Here is a 22,534-nt window from a genome sequence, read left to right as displayed (position 1 = left end):
TATTATGGCAGCCTTAGGAAAATCATGTGTTCCTCAGCCACCCCCAACCCCTGCCTGGGTACCTCCACCTGAGATTTCCTTCTGATTCCCTAGATTTCCTTCTAGCCACCCACTGCCCTGAGCCCATCTATGGCAGCTGGGGAGTTTTACAACCCCCACCCCTACTTGCATATGGGTGTTGAATACCCACAGAGCAAGGGCTAAGTGCCTGAATCCTCATCAAGTCAGACATGTTCAACAACTGTTAAACTGACTAACAAATATGTGAATCAATTGTTATTTTCAATGTTATGAAATTTAATTCACTTTGAATTGTTTGGTTTACAACCAACAGTTATTTTCTAATATGTGATCTAAGAGCTTTGAATTGACATAAAAATAGAGTGAAATCAAGTTTCAGAATTTTTAAGTCTTTTTTGAAATGTTTGGTAGACATTAGGACAACTGATGATGGAGAAAATGAATGCAAACTACATCTAGATCTGTAGACTTTAAAGGGAAAGATAAAGGTCACTACTAAAGCAAAATCCAAGGAATTGTGTGTGGCCACTTTGTTGACAGAAGTCAACAGTGTGATGTGTCTGATAGACAACGCAGCAATTGAACCGCCACTAAAGAATCAAAGAAACAAAAATCATGGCCATATTTAGGTCTTATCAATGGATTAATTCTGAAGTTGTTTGTACAAACACTAGATCTTGGACATACCTTAATAACTACAGTTGGAAAGCACTTCATGATTCATAGAATTATAGTATTTTAAAGGTGGAAGGAAGTTTATTGAAAATCTAGACTCTTCTACACCCTATTCCATGACTTCTTGACTTCTTGGGAAATTCACAGAGGAATTTCTAAAGCCTTTTCCTGGGGGAAGGGGAGGGTTATGGGACTTTGTTATAGGGCTTGTTACATGGTTTGTAGAATCCAGTGTAAAATGAAAACAAGTCCACCATGTTCAAAAACTGTTAAATATTATAAGACAGTGATGACAGAACAGTAGGTCATGCTTGGGTCTCTTCTGAGCAAAGGCCCTGGGTCACTGCACAAGATTACACATCAATGAATGTGGTCCCACAGATCAGTATCTCCATTTTAAAAAGTCAGTTGGTCATAAAGAGTGAATGGTGGGTGGGTGTTTCATCTGGTGGTTAACATGCCTACCTACCATATCAAGGTTCAATTTTCAAGTCCAGCTCTAGCTTCCTACTAATGTGCAACCTGGGATGCAGCAATACTCAAGAAGTTGGGTCTCTGCCACCCATGTGGGAGACCTGGGTTGTATTCTTGGCTCCTGGCTTTGGTATAGCCCAGCCCCAGCTGCCGTAGGCATTTGAGAAGTGACCCAGCAGATGGGAGAGCTCTGAGTCTCCTATCATTGCGTTTCTCTGCTCTTTCTCTCCACCTCCTAAATAAATATATAATTTTAACAGAATAAATGAATTATATCCAAAAGAATAAAGATTATCAGAACACTTTTGTTGGTAATTTCAGTCTAGGAATGACAAGGGTCTAAACCAAGTTTGTGAGAGTTAGAGTGGAACAAAATTTCACATCCTAGAGTAATATTTCATATCACTATTCCTCTTAACTATTTAATTTTCTCTATTTTAATTATATTCGTAATAGTTTCTAAGTTAAATGTAAATGCCATATGATTTCAGGAAATAAAAGACATAAAGTGAGAAAACTTGATGGGAAAAAGAAAATCAGTTACAAGAATGATTTTAACATCCTTGAGTTCCGTTAAATATAGCCTAGTTGAATTTGTGAGTTTCATTTTAAGTTAAACTGTGTAGCCATGGGAGCACAGGGACCATTATGAAATATGCCTGATTTTCGGGTGATGAATTCCTCTATTGTTCCTTATCTAGTGAGAGCACTATGATCTATGGCTCATTCTTTGCCAAGAGTACTGCATTACATGGTGGTCATGTGTGTAGCAAAGAATCAGGCTGTGAATCAAAATTCCTTTCCCAGGGAACAGATGAGACATTAGCCACCCAGAACAAAGGGCTCAGGTCAAGAGATCTAGACATCTGCACTACTGGCCACCTCAGGGTATGTACTTCCACTTGCTGACTGCAAGGGAGCTGCAGAATGTTTAGGCAGTATACTTGGGAGACCTTTTGGATTCCAATCCTGGCTCCGGCATGGACCGGCTGTGTGATGCCATGCAGGTTGTTATATTTCTCTGAGTCTCTCGATTCATATCTTTAATTTGGGAATTATAACAGTGGCATATGAAAGTGAGGATTAAATGAGATAATGTATGTAAAGCATTTATAATCTCTAAGCAATATTGTAAAGCATTTAACACACATAGTAGAAGGAAGTTACATATTCTTGAATTGTTCACAGAAATACAGTATACTCTCTTAAACAAAAACAAGGGATTTTTAGAGTGTGTAAGGAGCAGTCTGAAGTTGTACAGGATGCTCTACAGGGTGCTGAAAATGTGGCCACGAATAGCCACAGGTTCAGCTATGGACAGGAACCCCACCACCAGAATCTACATCCAAGTCAGTTGCTTCCACATTTACAGGCATGTGAAGGCAACCTGCACTTGTTGCTGATTGTACAGCAGGAGAATGAGTGAAGATTTTCACAATTAAAGTTAGAATGGGGAAGAGGCTTAGGAGAGGGTATATGGGGTTTCCTGTAAAATGTCAAGGTAGATTCTGACTGCCTTTCTTGACTCTTAGAGGATTGTTGGAGAAAATGCAAAGGCTTGATATATTCAGGGACTAGATCCATTCATTTAGAACAATTCATATGGTGTTTTGTGTAGGCATGGCCCTTAAATCTTCAATATATTTTTCTGTATCAGTATACTTAAATTCAGAGATTTATTAGGGGACAAGTTTGAGGCATTTATTTAAAAAGTTCAGTTCTGAATAATGAGCATTTAATATATAGCTATAGTTGTTGAAACCAATCAACTTTTCTAAGCCTAGATTATATTACTACTGCAGCAGCATTGTGGGAATTATAAAGAAGTGGTCTTTAGCTTCAGTGAATTTATAAACTACATGACATAGGAATACATAACTATCAATAAAATTAGGTTCATCTGTTAGAACATGTAGGATACTAAGGGTGAAGGCAACAAAAGGATTTATTATTCCTAGTGATATCTGTCTGCTTTTTGTCATTGCCATACTCTGACAGTTTTGAACAGTGACAGTGATAACATACTCATTTCCTCCAACACCTTTTGTTGGCTAAGGTTGATCACATGTTCCAAGAACAACTGCAGCAGTCCCTATTGCTTGCTTCCTTACTACTCCTCATCAAGAAATGGGGTCAAATTCCTCTCCCTGTCAATCTGGGCAGCCTTGCGACTTGCTTGTAACCAACAAAATGCAGCAGATGTGACACTCATAACTCATAAAAGCATATGAACTTCTACCTACTTCACCAGAGCATTCATACTTGGAAGAATCTGGACTCAGGGCTACCATACTGTGAGGAACCCAAATCACATGGAATGGCCACTTATAGGCAGCCCTGGACTTCACCCTGCCCTAGCCCAGGTACAGAAAGGTGAATGAACAATTCTTCAGACGATCCTATGACCCAGCTTAAATCAGCTTTGAGTCTTCCCCACTGGGGCCAGAAACATGGAACAGTCAGAAGAAAGCCACAGTCTGCCCTTTTCAAGTGTCTGACCTACAAAGAAAATATAGTAGGATTGTTTTATGCCAAGTTTGGTTTGGTTTGTTAAAGAGAAACAGTAAAGTGGTCTAAGCTGGAATAATTGTTGCAGTTATGGTTGAATGTCAAAAACACACATAAGCATCAAATCAGTACATTTCTATAATGTAATCTCTAAGCAATATTGTATTCTGCTAGAAGTTAAGTTAAAGAACTCCCAGCTGTACAGTTGTCCTGGCCACATAGACTCAGCTATGCATACTCATCTGGAGAGTTTTTTTGTAAAGAGGTTGGGATCCATTGAAGTATACCTTGGGTAAATTTGTGTCTCTAATCTCTATGGTCTGCATTTAAAAAACATTTTCTTTTACTTGAGAGAGTGAGAGAGAAAATCTTCCAATCTTCCATCCACTGGCTTACTCCCCAGAACAATGCACACAAAAACTATGGCTTGGCTACATTCAACCTGGGAACCAGGAACTCAGTCTGCGTCTCTCACATGAATGGCAGGGAGCCAACTCCTTGAGTCATAACCCACTGCCTCCCAGGGTTCACATTAGCAAGAAATGAAAATCTAAAGCAGAGTTGTGACTTGAACCAGGCACTCCGATAGGGAATGCAGCTGTCTCAAGTGGCATTTTAACCACTACACCAAATGAACACCTTTTTTTTTTTTTTTTTTGAGGGGGAGGGGCCTGCATTTAAAGAGTATATTTGAGACTTTTTAAAAACTACCCTAGCATAGTAATGAATAAAGATATATTTCAAATCTATGTGACTACTGTGAGTTTTTAGTTATCACTAAAACTTAAAATAATGAAATAATGTGGTGGCCACCATTGTAGTACAGCAGGTAAAGCTACCACATATGATGCCTGCATTCCATACGGGCACCAGTTCATTTCCTGGCTGCTCCACTTCCTATCCAGCTTCTTGCTAATGGCCTGGGAAAAGCAGCAGAAGATGGACCAAGTGCTTGGGCCCCTTCTGCCCATGTGGAAGACCCGGCTCAGCCATGGTCATTGCAGCCATCTGGGTAGTGAACCAGCGGATGCAAGATCTTTCTCTCTCTCTTTCTGTCTTTCCCTCTCTCTCTGTAAATATTTCAAATAAATCCTTTAAAAAGCAAATTATGAAAAAGGTAAGCATGGATTTAAATTTTTGTACCAAAATAAATTCATCTTTTAATTTCACTTTCCATGATGTTTTGAAGCCCCCTCACAAACTCAAACTTAACGCTAAAACCAAGAAGAAGCTTGATATGAACCTCCTCAGAGCCCTGGCCAGCAATCAGGCACACGATCCACATTCAGCTTGTCAGAGGCTACTATAAGTGACACATGGTGGAAAGGAAGCAGCAAAAGTGACACATCGATTCTATGGCAGCCCAGTGGAAGTCACTCTGGTGGAAGAATGGAGATACAGTAGCAGCTATGGTCCAGGACCACTGTATACACCATCCCTTTTCTGTGGTTGATTCTGGCTATGGTTCCTTCTCACTCCCTAAACCTCACTATCAGCCTTTCTTTTCACCTCATGTTTGTCTGAGTCAGTCTGATTCACTTTCAATTAAGTGTAGCAGAGAACTCTGGCCCATACATTAAACAGTGAATAGAAACTTGATCAGTTGATTGCACTGAGGTCTGAGGGACTAGAGATACTGTAGGATGAAAGAACAGCAAAAGTATAGAAAGACAAAAAACACTGGGCAGTAAACAGCAGTGGCCTAGTGGGCACAAGGTTCACACAAACTGGGAACTGAGCCCCTGAAAGAAGGCATTATGAAGAAGGAGGAGTATCCTTCGTGGCTCAGGCTACCACAACAGAATGCCATAGGCCATGTGATTTAAACAACAGAAATTTATTCTCTCACAGTTTGGGAGGCTGGAAGTCCAAGATCAGGGTACTGGGATGGTTGGGTTTTCATCTTGGCTTGCAGATGGCTACCTTCTTGCTGTGTCCTCACTTGGTGGAGAGAGGCAGGAAACAAGCTTTCTGTGGTTTCTTGTTATAAGGTCACTAATCCCTTTGAAAGGGTCCTGCCCTCACAGCTTCCTCTATTCCTAATCATCTCCCGAAGACCTCACGCCCACATACCATCACTTTTGGGTTTAGAGCATCAACCTTTGAACTTGTAGGCAACACAATTCTTTCCATAGCAGAAGGGAAGAAATTTTGTCCAGGACCAAGAAGATCCAGCATGCCACAAGGAGGAGTGAGATTCTTGAAGTGTTGGTAAGAGCAGGCTATAGAAAGCTTTATGGGCTTAAAACTCATGTCTTTGGAGTATTGCTCCAGGGCAAACTGTAGGGTGGATATGGTAAATAAAGAACTGTTAGGAAACTTATTTGACAGGTCTCAGCAGTAGTCAAGGCAAGCAATACAAAGGGGTTAAATTCAAGCAATAGAAGCATGAAGGGGAAACAAGAGAGACTGAAATGGAGAGATGCATCAAATGTGGAACCAACAGAATTAGTCAGAATTCTGGATGTGGGGGTGTAGGAGAGGGAGGAGTTGATAATGAATCAGAGATTCTAGGCCTGGGTAACTGGGAGGGTAGGGATGCCAGCAGTCAAGTCAGAAGAATCAGAAGCAAGGCTAGTTTGAAATCATGGGAAGATCATGATTTTGGTTTTTGAAACTCTGAGTTGAAGGAGCTGGTGGGGCACCACATTGATATGTTCAAGAGAGAATAAATACTGATGCTCAGGAGAGGTCAAGGCCAGCAAATGCATTCTGGTCTTCACCTAGAGATATGGAAGTGGGAATGCCTAGCGTAATTCTTTGGAGGGGTAACAGAGAGAAGAAGAGAACTAGAACTGGAACTTGGTCAGCACTGGTAACGGTGTTCTGACATTGTGAGTAAATGTTTAAGAAGAAATAAAGAAATATCAAGAAGGTTTTCTTTTCTTTTTTTTTTCTTTTTTTTCTTTTTGACAGGCAGAGTTAGACAGTGAGAGAGTCAGAGAGAAAGGTCTTCCTTCCGTTGGTTCACCCCCAAATGGCCGCTACGGCCGGTGTGCTGCGGCTGGTGCACTGCACTGATCTAAAGCCAGGATCCAGGTGCTTCTCCTGGTCTCCCATGCGGGTGCAGGGCCCAAGGACCTGAGCCATCCTCCACTGCACTCCCAGGCCACAGCAGAGAGCTGGACTGGAAGAGGAGCAACCAGGACAGAATCCGGCGCCCCAACCAGGAGTAGAACCCGGGGTGCTGGTGCCACAGGCAGAAGATTAGCCTAGTGAGCCACGGCGCCGGCTAGAAATATCAAGAAGTTTTTCAAAGCCTTAAGAAATGCAAGCTGAAATGAGAGTGAATGATTGAGAGTATCAGTGCTATCAAAAGGGCTGGTGAGACAAGACTCTGAGGAAGGTCTTGATAACATCACTGGTGGAGGAGGTTTGAGGAGTAGTGTCAGTAGACGTGTGTGTGTGTGTGTGTGTGTGTGTGTGTTAGGACAAAGGCAAAGGGGAATAACCCACATTACAACTGTGTATAAGGTAAGGAAGTATAAAGTAGACTTTCTAGAAGTTTCGTTAAGGGTGGAGTGGTATCACAAATTGATAGAAAGTTTCTCTGTGGTTGTTAGTTTTGTTATTTGATAGTGGAAATTTCAGCTTGTCTAGGAAAGAAATGTTTCCCGACATTGTACATAAGCTACTAGAGTAAGTCCTTATATATAGGAAGATGCTTGATTACTATATTTGACAAAGGAAACAGGAAATATTGCTTATAAAATGCTCTGTATATTATGCACTCAATAATAATAATAATTTTTATGCCCTACACTGCTGTATTATTTAGGTGGGATTTCTATTTGTTATTTGAAATTCTTTGTTCCTCTTGTGAGATTTTCTTTAAATGCTCACAGCTGACTATGTGCATAAGAATAAGGTAATCTCTTTGTAACACAATTGAAAGGCTGCCAGGAAATCTCCTTGATTTGAACTATAGTCTCATTTTAGGAGGAGTCTGATGACTGAAATTAGAGTGATATAATTTTTCCATATATTAAGGTACTAAAAATGCAAATATAGCTGACACAGGGGAGATGACAGAAGATAATACATTATGTTAGCGATCCTTTGCTGTGTATTAGTTCATTACAGGCTCTCAGAGCCAGTGAGAGCAGCATGGTGGCCACAGAGGTAAGTGGCTCTGATCTTCAAGAAACATGATGTTCTACTGTTTGGAGAGCAGTGGGTTGAGAGCTTTCCCCTGCTGCACATTTGGTTCTGAGGATCTCCCTGCTGGCCCGGCTCCTGGGGAGCTAGAGAAGTGGTGGCTCTATCTGAGTGAAGCAGGAATCCCTGACTAGTCTTGGCAGATGGTGGAAGAAAGCATTAAGACTCAGGGGGTAGAAACTGCTGGAATGGACATATCACGAGAGGATTACGTGCCATAGAAGGAACTCAGGGACACATGGTTAAGGAGGGATGTACTGGAGAGAGAGAGACACTGGTACCTCTAGGCTGCAAGTAGGACATGCTGTGGTGGACCTGGGCTCATTAGCATAAAGGGAGATTGTGGGATCCCTGAAGGAATAAAACCCAGGTGCAGTGCTTAACAATGGCTAAGGGATATCAACAGTCTAACAGTGTGCAAGGCCAGAGTAACAGCCAAAAAGTCTTGACCTGCAGAAAGTTTTAAGATGCTTTTTGGAACATATCACCCCTAAAGGGCAAAACAAATCAGGAGCCAATGAGACTATGTATGCATCATCACAACAGAACAAGAAAGTATGAGCCAGTGAAATCTTTGAATCTGTTGCACAGCTAACAAACCTGCGTTATTACCCTTAGGAAAGCAGCAGCAGGTCCCCAGAGCAAAGGACCTTATAACACTACAGTAACTATCTATTGCAGTTATTTCCCCAGAACTTCCCCAAAAGGACTTCTGACCATCCACTAAGGTGCCTTTATATAGGAGAAAAGAGAATACTCAGTCAGATATTTTGAAGACTACTGGACATGACATCTGAGTAGACAGTGATACAGAAGACTTGAATTACGGTCCTGATGGCCCCCTGTCAGAGTAGAGACTTACAGGGACAAGGTAAGAACTAAATCCCACCAAAGTTTGAGCACATTATGAATCTACTAAGCCTATGATCACATCAAAGGATCATTTTCTCTGTGAGGTTGTAAAGGGAAGGACACCCAATACCTGACATAAGGAATAACTCCTTGTCCTAGAAATTCAACTGGGAGCTTCTGAAACAATAGCTCCCCATTCCATCAAATAGGGCGAATAGAAAACAACGTTGCATTATAGAGGGGAGGATGGTGAAGCTTTAACACCACCACTTAGAGTCTCAAGAATGCAGTGGAGTGTGGTTCTTATTTCTATGAAATTCACCAGTCTGGACAGCTCCTAGAGGAAAAGTATAGATTGAATCTCCAGCCCAGTAAGAGTGGTCATTAATTTCTTGAGCACATTCTTTTCTATACCACTCAGGAAAAGAGATGAGAAACTGTTCGCCTTCACCTGGAACGGGAGACTCATTAGAATACCATCTATGTCAATGCTATATCAATTCTATTCTCTGGTCATGGTGTAGCTGAAGAGATGCCTTTCAAAGATATCACACTGATGCTGCAAGATAAATAAGAGGTAGCAAGCTCTCTGGAGGCCATGGGAAGACACATGCAACCCAGATTTGGGGAGATAACTCCTTCAATAACCAAGAACTGAGGACATGAGCAAAGTTATTAGCAACACAATTATTTAGATAAATGCTACACATGCCCTCCAAAAGGCAATGACTGCATCTTGTACCCCTATCACAGAAAAGAAAGCACAGTACCTGTTGGGTCACTTTTGTTTCTTGGGGAAACATAGCCCACACAAATGAATACTGCTCTGACCCATAAACCAGGTGCTATAGTCTGAATGTTTGTGGTCCCCATGTTCACAAATTGAAACCCTAACCCCCAGGTGGTAATATTAGGAAGCAGAGCCTCCGAGAGGTGATTAGGTCATGAGAACAGGGTCCTCATGATTGGTAGTTGTGCCCTTAAAAAAAGGCCCAGAAGTTAGCTCATCCTTTTCCATGCAGGGTTACAGCAAGAAGATACCACCTTCTGCAGACACTGAATTTGCCAGCACCTTGACCTGGGAATTCCCAGCCTCCGTAACTCAGAGAAATAAATTCCTGTTGTTTATATGATGGTATTTTGCTGTAACAATCTAAATGGACTAAGACACTGGAGGACACACAAAGCTGCCAGCTTTGAATGGGACATGAAGCAGGAAAGGGCTCTGTAGCAGGTACTTGCGAGCAGTCCTGCTTCTTGGGCCATAGGACCCAGCAGACACTAGGGTGCTTAAGGGTCAGTGGTAGGAAACCATACGATTGAAGCTTATGGCAAGCACGGCACCAGTAGGAGAATCACAGTGTGGGCTCCAGGAGCTCAGGAGCAAGGCCACGCCACCTGCAGCATAGAATGGCATGTCTGTTGAAACACAGTTCTCAGCACATACTGGGCCTGGCAGCAATGGAATGCATGGCCTCCAGGCACCAAATGTCCATACACTCACAGCTGAAAATCGTACACTGGGTTCTATTAAACCAGATAAAAGTGGAATTACCCACTGTGATGTTCTGATCAGCTACCTGCGCTGCCAATGCAAGTCACCTTATTATGTAGCCAATTACTACACATAGTAAAGCCATTAAAGATAACTTAGAAATTGTCATTTAAAAAAGCAATTAGTGCTCTTTAACACCATAAATGAAGTACAGAGCATGAATATTAAAAATCAAGGGTCATAAAAATAAAGTATACATTTACTTAAAATCAAACTACTAAAATACAATAATCAAGACTATATAACTGTTAGTGTGTAAGCCAGTTGGTCACCTGAACAAAAGGATGAGCCAAGAATTTCCGGAGTACACATTTTTTCAAGTACCTTCCTAATCTGTATTGCACGGTATTCAATTAGAATTAACTGACAAGATTTCTTAACCTTCTGTTTTTAAGGATAAATCAAAATATGGCTGTCTTTTCTTCAGTGGGGGCACATCTCTAGAGGCAGTGTGATGTAAATGATGAAATACTGGTCTTGGAGTCACAATGACCTTGGTCACATTCCTGGCTCTAATACCTACTGGCTGAGAAACTGGACCAGTTAGTCTTTCACATCCTCAGTTTTGTTACCTAGATCCTAATTACAATCATATATTCATTCCAGCTCCTCTGAATATTAAAAGCATATAAAGTACCTAGAATGATACTAGTCAGAGTCACTTTTCACTAAATGAAACTGGAACACATGAGGTTGAAATACACCAGACCTGAATAGTGCAATAGTGCCCAGAGGCTTGGATCCATTTAGCAACAGCATCTAAGTCAGCTAATGCTGGTGCATAAGCCTTGAGGTGCATTCTGGAGTACTGGCTTTCCTATACCTGTGCTCTACAGAGGATGCTGGGGGAATCCCTTGCAGCTCCAACCTGCAAGGCTCACCTGCATGGCTCAGGCAGCTCACAGAGCCCTCGCTCATTCCATCCCTCAGACACTATGAATTTTCATTTCATTTCAGCTGACCTTTGTGTCATCAGCACTAGGACTCAGAATCTTAAGGCAACCAGCTTAATCAGTCTTTATGGCTCAGATTCTGAGACAATCTCCTCCAAGGGCTCCCATTACTTTTAGCTTCTCCCCATTATTTTTCCCTCCTTGCTCTCTCCCAGGCCATATTTAAACTTCTGAAGGAATTTGCACCAGTATGTAGAGGTCTGATGCACTCTAGATAGTCAATGTACATTTACAGCACTGAATACAATCATGCAGAAGCCTTGTTTCTGTAATGTGATTTTTAGCTCTGCATTGCTTATTAACTTACTGTCAGAGAGCCTAGTGTGTGTTTCTTTACCCATGCTAATCCCCACTTTCAGCGTCCCTCTTCCCTTGTTTCTGATTGTCGCCATGTTTCTTGCTCCCTGCCTTTATTCTTGCTCTCTCCCTTACCTAGAATGCCTCATTACTTACCTCCTCAAGGTCCGTCCAAAGAACTGTGTCTGAAGCACTCCCCATTGTTGTTGACCAAAAACAGTGAGTGCGACCTGGTGTCATCACCAGATACCCTACCAGTCATACTGCAGCCAGAACTTCCTTGTGCACTACTGTTCTCAGGGCAGGTGTATCCAGCAAGAATGCTAGGCACAGTACCCAGGGGCCATAAAGCTCCCAAGGACCCATGAAAACATCTTAAAAGCTTTTAAAATCAGAAGGGAAAAGTAAACTTTTTAGATCAAATGCTTGCTATACACTCTTCAGACATTTTTAGCAATGAGGTCTCAAAATATAAAGATATGTATGGTGAAAGGGGCTCATGAAGTGACAAATACCTAAGCTCTACAAATCTCACAGTGCAGCCCTACTATACTATGTTGTCCTATAACAGCATATTCTTTTTTTCCTAATCAGAATGGGAAAGATGCTACCAGCAGTCACTGGGCTGGAGTTTGGTAACACCTAAAAAATCACAGACATATTAATGGAGTTATGTGACATATTTCTCAATGTTTCTAAGAATCAAAGAGAATAGTATACTTACCCATGATAAAACTATATGTGTTAACTAAAATGTCAAAGCTCTTTGCTTTTGGCTGGAACTATTAAGTCAGTTGGCAACACTGGTAATCTTGCACTATTTGTGGTTATAATGCATCATGGCAGGAAGTTCTGTGATGCACCTAGAGAACCAGGCACCATTACAAAGCCACCTGCTAACCACAGAATACTCAAATTTACCTGTCACTCAGAGAAGCCAAGTGAAACTAGCTGCAGAGTACCCATGTGGTGTTTTGTTTTGTTTTGTTTTGTTTTGGCTGCTGCGGCCGGCGTGCTGCAGCCAGTGCACTGTGCTGATCCGATGGCAGGAGCCAGGTGCTTATCCTGGTCTCCCATGGGGTGCAGGGCCCAAGCACTTGGGCCATCCTCCACTGCACTCCCTGGCCACAGCAGAGAGCTGGCCTGGAAGAGGGCAACCTGGACAGAATCTGGCGCCCCAACCGGGACTAGAACCCGATGTGTCGGCGCCGCAAGGCGGAGGATTAGCCTATTGAGCCACGGCGCTGGCCTCCATGTGTTTTTAATCATTTTCTTAACCATTTATTACCATCCCAGGTATTTTAATAATTGATATGTATGCAATCTCAAAAAAATTATTATGATGATCCTTTAATATCTGTGCTTATGCTTGGATGGGAAAATAACATATTAGATAAAACTTTAAAGCACTGAGCTCAGGAATAGTGTGGAGAAAGGTAGATAGTGCAAACAATAAGAGGGGTCCATAGTAGTGAAAATAGTAGAATATGGTGTGTTCTTCACAGATGCCTTCTGTACCTTCCCTCACCCCCACTAATAACATTTAGCTGAAGGCAGATAGGAGAAATGTCAACCGACTAATCAGAGCGGTCACAGCACCGTCACAGTAATAACACAGCAGTCACATGCTGAGCATGGGCTTATGAGCATTTGTGATACATTATCTAGTAGACAGTTAACAAACCTCCTCCTTCGAAATATAGAGCACAGGGACCTTGTACATCTCAGCATTAAACTGCTCCTAAGCAGGACAGCTGCAAAGGGCTGGCCTTCTGCTTGCTGGCAGCTGGAGCTCATCAGCCAGTGAAGGCAAACTCAAGCACAGGAGGCAGCCACAGGTTCTCTCCACTCACCCCAGCTCTTCTCCCCCCAAAGCAACCCCTGACCAGTCTCAGGAAATCAACTTCTGTAAGTTGGCATGAACTCTCCAAATTCCTGCACCCTAGAACAAGGGCAGGGTAACTCCCCTACGTACAACTGGCAAAACGTCCTTAAGGGGAAGAGGGCACACGGACACCAGTGGGAGGTGGTTCTTGCACCTGGGCCTTGCAGGCATGTTTTAAAGACGGCTGTGCGGGAAGTGACAGTGAGATGAGGCCGATGTCTGGCCACCAAGGAGGAGGAGGTGGAGGAGAACAGGGGAAAGGCTATGTTAGAACTTGCCACTGATATGATGAGAAGAGACTGCAGTAAATTGTTTAATGTGCACAAATTCCTCCTATCCCAGGGAATGTGCTGCTTCTCAATCTGACTTTGCTGTCCTTCTCCTCTGTAAGTGGAGTCTATTGATCCTCCTCAACAATCTGGATTGGACTTGTGATTTGTTCAAACAGAATATAATGATGGTGAGGTCTCAAGACACCCTCCAGCTCAGCCTTTGCCCACCTGGGAGGCTACTCTCAGGCACTGTCAAGGATCAGACCTGTGAGGCCAAACCCCAACTAAATGCTCAACCAAACGTGACCCACAAGAGAAGCAAAGATTGATTGGCTGGAAAACTGCCAGCCAACCCATTGTTCCCTGAGCATGACAGTCTGACGTCTGAGCTCTAAGGTGTTTTGTATGATAGGAATGGATAATGGCAACATAGGCCCAAAAATGTAGCTTTTTTTTTTTTTTTTTAATGAAAACATCTCTAAGGTCAGATTTGGAAGTGTCTCAAGGAGATTATTTTATGGTTTCTGTTTCAATGATTTATGAAGTTAACTGGAAAGTCACCAAACATGATCTTTCATTCTCAAATTTGAAGTTTCATTTGGTTTTAACTGGGAAAAATTATATATGTCATATGAAAAGAAATACCACAAGGCTAAATTTAAATATTATCCTAATGTTAATTTAACACTGAATTATAAATTTGATGGTTGAGGGTTAAATAACCTTCAGAAGTGTTTCCTGGGAAATGGATAACATTTGCAAAAATAGGAAGAGGGATTTTTTTCCCCACTGAAAGTTTTCAGTAAAGCAAAAAAAAAAAAAAAAAAGCTCTGTTACCAAATTATCCCCCAAAGCTTTAATTAAAGTAAGATGCTATGGGAGAATTCAGATTTCTTCATTTTATTTACTAATCCATATATTACAAATACTCCTCAGTTCTAATTCACATAGCTCATAATGGGATTCATTTATTTTTATTTTGAGTCTACATATGTCTGTAACACCAACATCATATGAAATAAATATACCTAAGTACAACAGCTATCAGGCCACTTCCACATAGAATACTGAATATATGGCTTTCTTTTATTTACCTATCCATCAAAATTCTGGCAAGCAATTCATAAGCCTGCATTAGTTTGAAACACCCCAAAATTTCTATTATAAAGTTTTCCCAGGTGTCACTAGTGAAGCTGGTGATAAATGTATGTGTGTATAAGTTCAAATCTAATGGCAGAATTTGACTGTAAAGCCTACACTTGCAGCAGAAGTTATATTCAGAGTTGCCATAGCAGCCACCCACACGCACACTCATACACAAAGAGGTGGTGGGAAAGACAGGAAAGCTGTTAGCAGAGAAAAGGATCTATTGTTAAACAGACAGAGGCCTCTATCAATGTAACTACAAGCAGGAATCCTAAATTTTAGTCAGAATCCCTGTTTAATGATAGAAGACTTCCGGATGTTGGAGTGTTTATTAAGTAAGTGTTCTCTAAAAGACCTACCATTTGTAACCTTGGCCTTAAACTTCATTAGGTGATGAGATTATGTGGTAGATGAGGGAATTCAGTTGAACATATGCACAGTTGGGCTAACATTTAATGTTTTCCTCTAGAACATTTTTACATGACAATTTGTAGTTCCATGGATGTGAGCAAGTTACTTCACTTTCTGAGTGTACTCATCTGGGCAATGGGTATAATGACAGCACATACTTTAAGGAAATCTTATGAAGATTTAATAAATTAGCATAATCATTTATTAAACAAGTAATAATAAATAATTTTTTGTAATGTAAGCATTGGTAAAATATTAAATGTTAACAAAAGTGAGGCAATTATCACCAGACACAGCAAATGCTCAGTAAATATTGGTTATAATTGTTATTATTAATTAATATCTCTAATTCTTTATCACAGACACAATAGTAAATTTTATAATTCAAAAATTGCTAAAACAAATGCATACAGGTGGCCAGCAGAGAGGATGTTAAGATTCTTCTGATACATAAAAAGATAACGCCTTCTCCCCTAGCCAGGTCTTTGCAACACTGTTTTGGCAGAATAAAAATGCCAAGTATTTTATTGGCAAATATTGGCTGCAGAGCAAAGTCTAAGACCCATCTTCACATAACAGTATCTGGGGTGAGAGAGTATTTTGGAGTTTGTCTCCCATCCCTGGTTTGTTTGCACATGTATCTGACTATATATTTGCAATTCATATCCAGACATAATTGTAAACATCAGATTTAGATGTCATGGCAATGAATAAAGAGCATTTTGTGACTTCTGATTCACTCAAGTTTTAAATCTTCATTTTATGGCTGAGTGCTTCACATTCTAGCAGAAGTGGGATATGTAGTCAAGCAATGAACAGGAAAGAATATGCATGGGTTAGCACATTTCATACTAGGCCCACAGGTACCTTTGAATGTGAAGGAGAAAACAAAGCTGATGGGCTAAAGAAATCAAGGAAAATTACAGGGACAAAATTGAGGAGCATAATGAAAGGGAAGGGAGGGAGTAGAAACAGACAGCTTTTACAAAAGTCAGAATACAGAGAAACTTGGTAGGATAGGATTGAATCCTAATTCCACAAAGTTTTTCTTGATGGGATTTTTTTTTACAAGTCCAGGCAGTGATGAATAGGATTAGTGTGGCTTTAAAATTTTTAAAATGTTAAAAGTACATTTTCATGTATAGTAGAGTATTTCCCCACTTACATTGTCCTTTTCAGGTTGGGGAACATCTGGCCCACAGACATTAGAAGGCCCGCAAAATCATTTGGCCTGGCTCTGTCAAGGTAACTGCAGGCAGGATTCAAAATTCAAAAAATCTATAGCAGCAGGCCAATTTCTAAGTAGATAATTTTGGTATGGATTGTAAATGATGTTATAAATATCCAAATGGCCCTTGGTTTTAAAAAGGTTTCCTACTCCACTCTGTTTGATAATCTTTGCTTGTAATCCCAAATACAGATGTCTCAGGATACGGCTATAGGTCTTCCCAAATTTTAGCAATAGCATCACATAATTGTGTTAGAAATATTTCCATTATTAGACAAGTCTTTGAATGCAAAAATAATCCTGAGTTTGTCCAAATCATTAGAAATGATCAAGTTGGGTTTCAGATTGGTTTTGAGTCTTTACAAGTCTTGTCAATGAGCTGAAATAGGAAGGAGATAGATGTGGGCACTACTGGAACGACTGAACTTACGAGAGCTTATGGAAGAGCCCACCAAGAGCGTGTCTGGAGGCCAAGTCACAGCCTCAAAGGGCATCTTGGAGATGGAGAGGGAGGCCGCGGGCAGGACTGCTGGAGGCAGCAGATGCCTGCCAAGGCTGCTGCCATCTACTGCATATCAGTCACACAGCTGTGACTGCTGACTTTCACCTCGAGCTCCCAAAAGAGCTGTCCTTGCAGCCTTGTTCTAACCATGAAAATGATGGCAACCACTGAAGAATAAATGTCTAAGGACATTTCGGTGAGCTCTATAGGAAAATATTAAAGCACTTTATATTATGATAATAGAGTTAATAATGACAAAAGAATTTCTAGAAAGACTGCTCTGCTCTCCCTTCCCAATGGGGAATGAGAGCTTGAGTGGAGAGCTAAGAGGCCCGTGTATTCCTCCTAATCCCACTGTTAAAGTCCACAGGGAATCACCAGATCACACTTGTTTCTTTTATTTTTTTTATTTTATTTATTTATTTATTTATTTATTTATTTTTTTGACAGGCAGAGTGGACAGTGAGAGAGAGAGACAGAGAGAAAGGTCTTCCTTTGCCGTTGGTTCACCCTCCAATGGCCGCCGCGGCCGGCGCGCTGCGGCCGGCACACCGCGCTGATCCGATGGTAGGAGCCAGGGGCCAGGTGCTTTTCCTGGTCTCCCATGGGGTGCAGGGCCCAAGCACCTGGGCCATCCTCCACTGCACTCCCTGGCCACAGCAGAGGGCTGGCCTGGAAGAGGGGCAACCGGGACAGAATCCGGCGCCCCAACCGGGACTAGAACCCGGTGTGCCGGCGCCGCTAGGCGGAGGATTAGCCTAGTGAGCCGCGGCGCCGACCCATACTTGTTTCTATTAAGTCCTTTTAATATAAAAGCAGACATATTCCCAGATAAAAATGCTAATGGCGGGGACCGGTACCGTGGCTCACTTGGTTAATCCTCCGCCTGTGGCGCTGGCATCCCATATGGGCACTGGGTTCTAGTCCCGGTTGCTCCTCTTCCAGGCCAGCTCTCTGCTGTGGCCCGGGAGTGCAGTGGAGGATGGCCCAAGTGCCTGGGCCCTGCACTTGCATGGGAGACCAGGAGGAAGCACCTGGCTCCTGCCATCGGATCAGCGCGGTGCGCCAGCTGTAACGTCCATTTGGGGGGTGAACCAACAGAAGGAAGACCTTTCTCTCTCTCTCTCACTGTCTAACTCTTCCTGTCAAAAAAATGCTAATGGCTATATTTTTTAATATAACCAACAACCCACACACAATCTCATGAGAGTCAACTGACTTAATATTAGTCACAGTACAAATAGCTATTATTAAAAATGAATTAAGCAGCCTATAGAAAGCTGTTAATGGGTTACAAGTGAATTTCACTGTGGCAGAATAAAACCAGGATCTCTGCATTGGAAGAATGGGCAGAAACACAAAAATAAGATGAGTTGACAAGCCCGACTTACTGTCAGATACATGGCTGCATAGACACTGAGAGCTGCTTCTTTGGATGGAAATGTTTTCCTTGCTCTCATGATGAGATCTGGGTTGCCCGTGCAGGCCTCTTCCCCGCTGATGAATTGTGTATACTGTTGACATCCAAGAGCTGTATAGTTGGGCTTACACAGGGCAAGAAAATGTGGAGCCAGATTTCCTGTAACAACTTGTCCAGCATTTACAAATATATCTGTGGCAAACAATCCAAACGTATAAATTCCTGAGGAAGAAAACAGACAGTTTTAACTCCTTGCTTTTTTGTTTTTGCAATTCAGTTGACAATAAACCAAAATGGAAACATTTTAGCAACTACAAAATCTATCACACACGCATACACTCGGTGCCTTTCGTTTCACTCCTCCTTAGTTCTTCCCTTGGCTTTCTGGAGTGGTAGGAGTGCTAAATTATTTAACATATTGAGCTGTCTACCACTGGCTACATTTTTGTGCTTGGCAGGTTTATAAAGCATAAGATAAAAGAAGAAGACATATTCTAAGATTGTATTTGGGTAATGTGATTTTTTAAATGGAGACATATGTCCCTTAAGAGGGTATAGTCTATCACATTTTACTAATGTTAGCAATCTTCATTTTTCCCTATTTTTGAATTTTTTTATTTTACAAACATAAAGCAAAGCAGTTGTCTGCTTTTGATGATGCCTCCTAAACCCATTCAGACTGATATTAACTCTGCTGGAGGTGCCAATTAGCAGTAAAATCCAGCGCCAACAGTTTTCATTTAAATATCGTGGAAAGTCTTAAGCAAAGCAAAATGTTTTCACATTAATCTCTACATTGCTTCAGAAATACAGTTCTTATAGTCACAGAACAGCTAATAGTTTAGTCCCACCTTATTTATCAATTATGGAGAAACGCAGTAAGCAAAAGGAAATCAAAATTATATAATTTTTTAATTATTAAAGAATTAAAACTTCTTGCTTTGGTTATCTGAAGACATAAAATTAAGCACATAGATAAATTTTTCTGTTTTTGTATAAAACTTGCCAATTCATTTGAAATTGAAAAAAAATTTAACTCATTTTTTGAAAGACAGACACAGATGAGACATACACACACACACAAACACACACAAACACACACACCGAATGGAGGGGAGACAGACAGAGACAGAGATCTGTCCTCTGGTTGACTGCACAAATGCTCAGAACAGCCAGGGCTGAGCCGGACAGAAGCCAGGAGACCAGAACTCAATCTAGATCTCCCACCCGGGTGGCAGGAACCAAGCACCTCAGCCATCACCTGCTGCCTCCCTGAGTCTGCATCAGCAGGAAGCTGGAATCAGAACCAGAGCTAGGAACCCACTAGTATCAATTCCAATTAAATTAACACACACAATCTTTAAACATGTAAGGAAACACATTCTTTTAATAATTTGGGTAAATAAAATTCATCAGAACCTTTTAAAACTATGCCAAAAGAATACTTTACAGAACAATTGGCTTGTTAAAAAGCTCATATTACTTTTCTGTAATAATTAGATGTTTTTCTTTGTCATGTATTTCTAGACTTTTTTTTCTAAGCCTTTCACATCATTGGCTGTTGCATAGAAAATCAACGTGAAAGCTATGGAAGATCAAATAATTTTACAGTATTTGATGCATACTTACACTTTTACTTTTCAAAATATGCAAGATGTGTACACAAAATGTTTACATACAAGGATCTGCACATAGCAACTATGTGTATCCAAATGTCAATGAGACAAATACATTAGTTCTCCCTTTATCTCAAATTTCTAAAAAGAAACAATAAGGTCTTCTTTCTCATCTCACCAGCATTCTATGAGTCATCAAAGTAAAGTTTGTCAAAAGCAAAAATATGAGAGAGGCAGAGCAATGAAAAAGAACTGAATTCAGTAAAGACATACGCAATCACTCTTCCAAACCTGATGACCAATCATGGGAACCTAAATTATAAGTCTTTATTTTTAATCCTTTGAAATCTGGACTAAGATGTACCCATTTCATTTAACTAAACCATTCTTTTTATCTGGTGCAACAGGTTTTCCTGTTTAAAAAGCAGGGAAATACTTGACAAGAAAATGGAAATGTCTCTTGATACTTGTAAAGTTCCCAAGTATGTTTTAGAAGTAAAGTGTCAGTGCATCAAAGCCCCAGGCCAATATCATAGTTTACTACAAAGGTAATTATTAAAGAGAGATCCCATGAGCATTAGCTACTCTCTGACGTCAAGGACAGAGTCACTGAAAAGAGTGATAATTATGAGTTAATGCTTTGGTTACGACTTTCATTTTATGATAACAAACTAGGAACATCCCAATCATGGTGAGGAAACAAGAAACAAATCAAGCTCTCCTTAACATTTCATAAAATCATGTAATAGGCAAGAAGTATGCAAAGACATAAAAGCCTACTTTGTGCCACAAATCTTTAAAAACCGTGCACAAATGCAGAAAATATTTTACTTAAAGAGGCACAATAATTACATCAGATGCTTTTAGTCTTCAGTGTGTTCTTATTTGGTTATTAAATGATACTCATACAAAGAGAAATGACTCAAGAGCACAGTATTAATGCATGCAAAATAATTATTTTTTGATAAAATTAATGGAAAAAAGGAAGGAAAGTGGGGCTTAAGGAAGCGAGAAGTGGGGAAGGGAAATATGATAATCTTAGAAGTGTACCTATGAAATACATGAAATATTTTTATATTAATAAAAATTTTAAAAAGCAAAAAAGTTTCACACAAAAATTATCCCTTCAACAGGATAAATGAAGATTTGGTGATATATAACTTGTTAGTGATATAAATAAGTGTTGAATGAATATATAAGTCTGAATGTCTTCAGAGAAATCCATAGGCCTGGTGATATTTGCTTAGCCTTGGATGGGTTTACATACAGGTTAGATCATCCATACGTGTTATCTCCATAGTCCTCTTCAGGATGAAAAGTATACTGAGGGGCTTCAGTGTCCTTAGTATATCTCTTAATACTGATCAGGATTTATCGTAAATGTCATTTAGTATATTCAGATATAGTTCTTTTTGTCTCACAAATTCAGAAATGAATAATTTATATCAAATTGTATTTGTTCAGTTAAAAATATCATTTTGGCTGAGTTTCCATTGAATTGATTTTCAATGATTTCTCAGTGTTCATATTTATTAGTGCTATTATTTAAGATTGAAAGTTAAAGTATCAGTGAATCTTGTCATGTAATAAAATTCCAAACATATCTTGTCTTACACAAAGAATAGCTCAGAAGTATTACATGGAGTATTACTTCAAATATTGCACATTTCTTCTATTTTCCAAGCTGTTTCTCTTGTCTCTCATGATCCCTAACAACCTATCTGGCTTATCATTTCCCCTTAAGCAGTTTCTGAAACTTCATAAACACAATCATTTTTTAAATTATATATATTTTTTAGTTTCTTCAAGAATATTAAATATATATGTGTGATGTTCTTTTTTCCTTAACATGTAAATGACATTCTGATGTAGGGTCTTGCAGTATTAGAAGTTTGTATGTAATGTTCATTTTTCAAACCACACTGAAACATTTCACAGAATAGATAACCTAATATTTGCATACAACTAAAATGCAGATCTTTTTAAAGGTTAACTTATACATAAACATTATTCCAGCAACAATAAAGACTATCAACGAATACCTACCAAGAAATCGGACAGTTCGGCGTACCAGTGGATTTATATAGCAACAATCTCCAGTTAAAATAGTTTTTTCTTGGTTTTCAAAATCCCTTGTGGCTAACTGTAGGCAAAACACAGCAGTTTCTCCAACGATTATCTTGCAAAGAAATAAGAGATTAAACAATATTAGAACGTAAACAGTATGTTTTTATTTTTAAAAAGATATAAAAAGAGCTTTTGAATAATAATAATCTCAATGTAAAACTGAACCATATTTTCCTAACCAGGCCTTATCATTATAATCTTATCCCTGTATATATAAACCATATTTCCCTGAAGCCAAGGGAATATTAAAATGACAAATTATGAATAAAAATATACGGCAACATTTTTCTTTTCTAAAGTTTCATTAAATGAAATATACAAAGAACCTTTAAGGAAATACTCAGTTATTGTTGGTGTGTGATTGAATTCTGGGTTTCATTTTTTAAGAAACTGTTGCTTAAATTCGACTCTTCTATAGAATTCAGAACAGGTTC

General features: G+C 40.1%; 1 protein-coding gene across 1 annotated transcript in view; it reads right to left on the bottom strand.

Moving 5' to 3' along the window:
- The window catches only part of PLPPR5 (phospholipid phosphatase related 5), a 128,155-nt gene that overhangs the window by 60,503 nt on the left and 45,118 nt on the right, over positions 1 to 22,534 (bottom strand). Inside the window, exons 4-5 of the mRNA XM_008264833.4 lie at positions 22,020 to 22,152; positions 18,329 to 18,579 (exon numbers count right to left, since the gene is read on the bottom strand). Of these exons, the coding sequence (XP_008263055.3) occupies positions 18,329 to 18,579; positions 22,020 to 22,152 (384 nt within the window). The remainder of the gene's footprint in view (positions 1 to 18,328; positions 18,580 to 22,019; positions 22,153 to 22,534) is intronic.

This window comes from Oryctolagus cuniculus, chromosome 7 (assembly GCF_964237555.1).
Source record: "Oryctolagus cuniculus chromosome 7, mOryCun1.1, whole genome shotgun sequence".
In the NCBI taxonomy this organism is placed as follows: Eukaryota; Metazoa; Chordata; class Mammalia; order Lagomorpha; family Leporidae; genus Oryctolagus; species Oryctolagus cuniculus.
The sequence above is the reverse complement of the archived record's forward strand: the minus strand, read 5'-3'. Positions and strand labels throughout refer to the sequence as shown.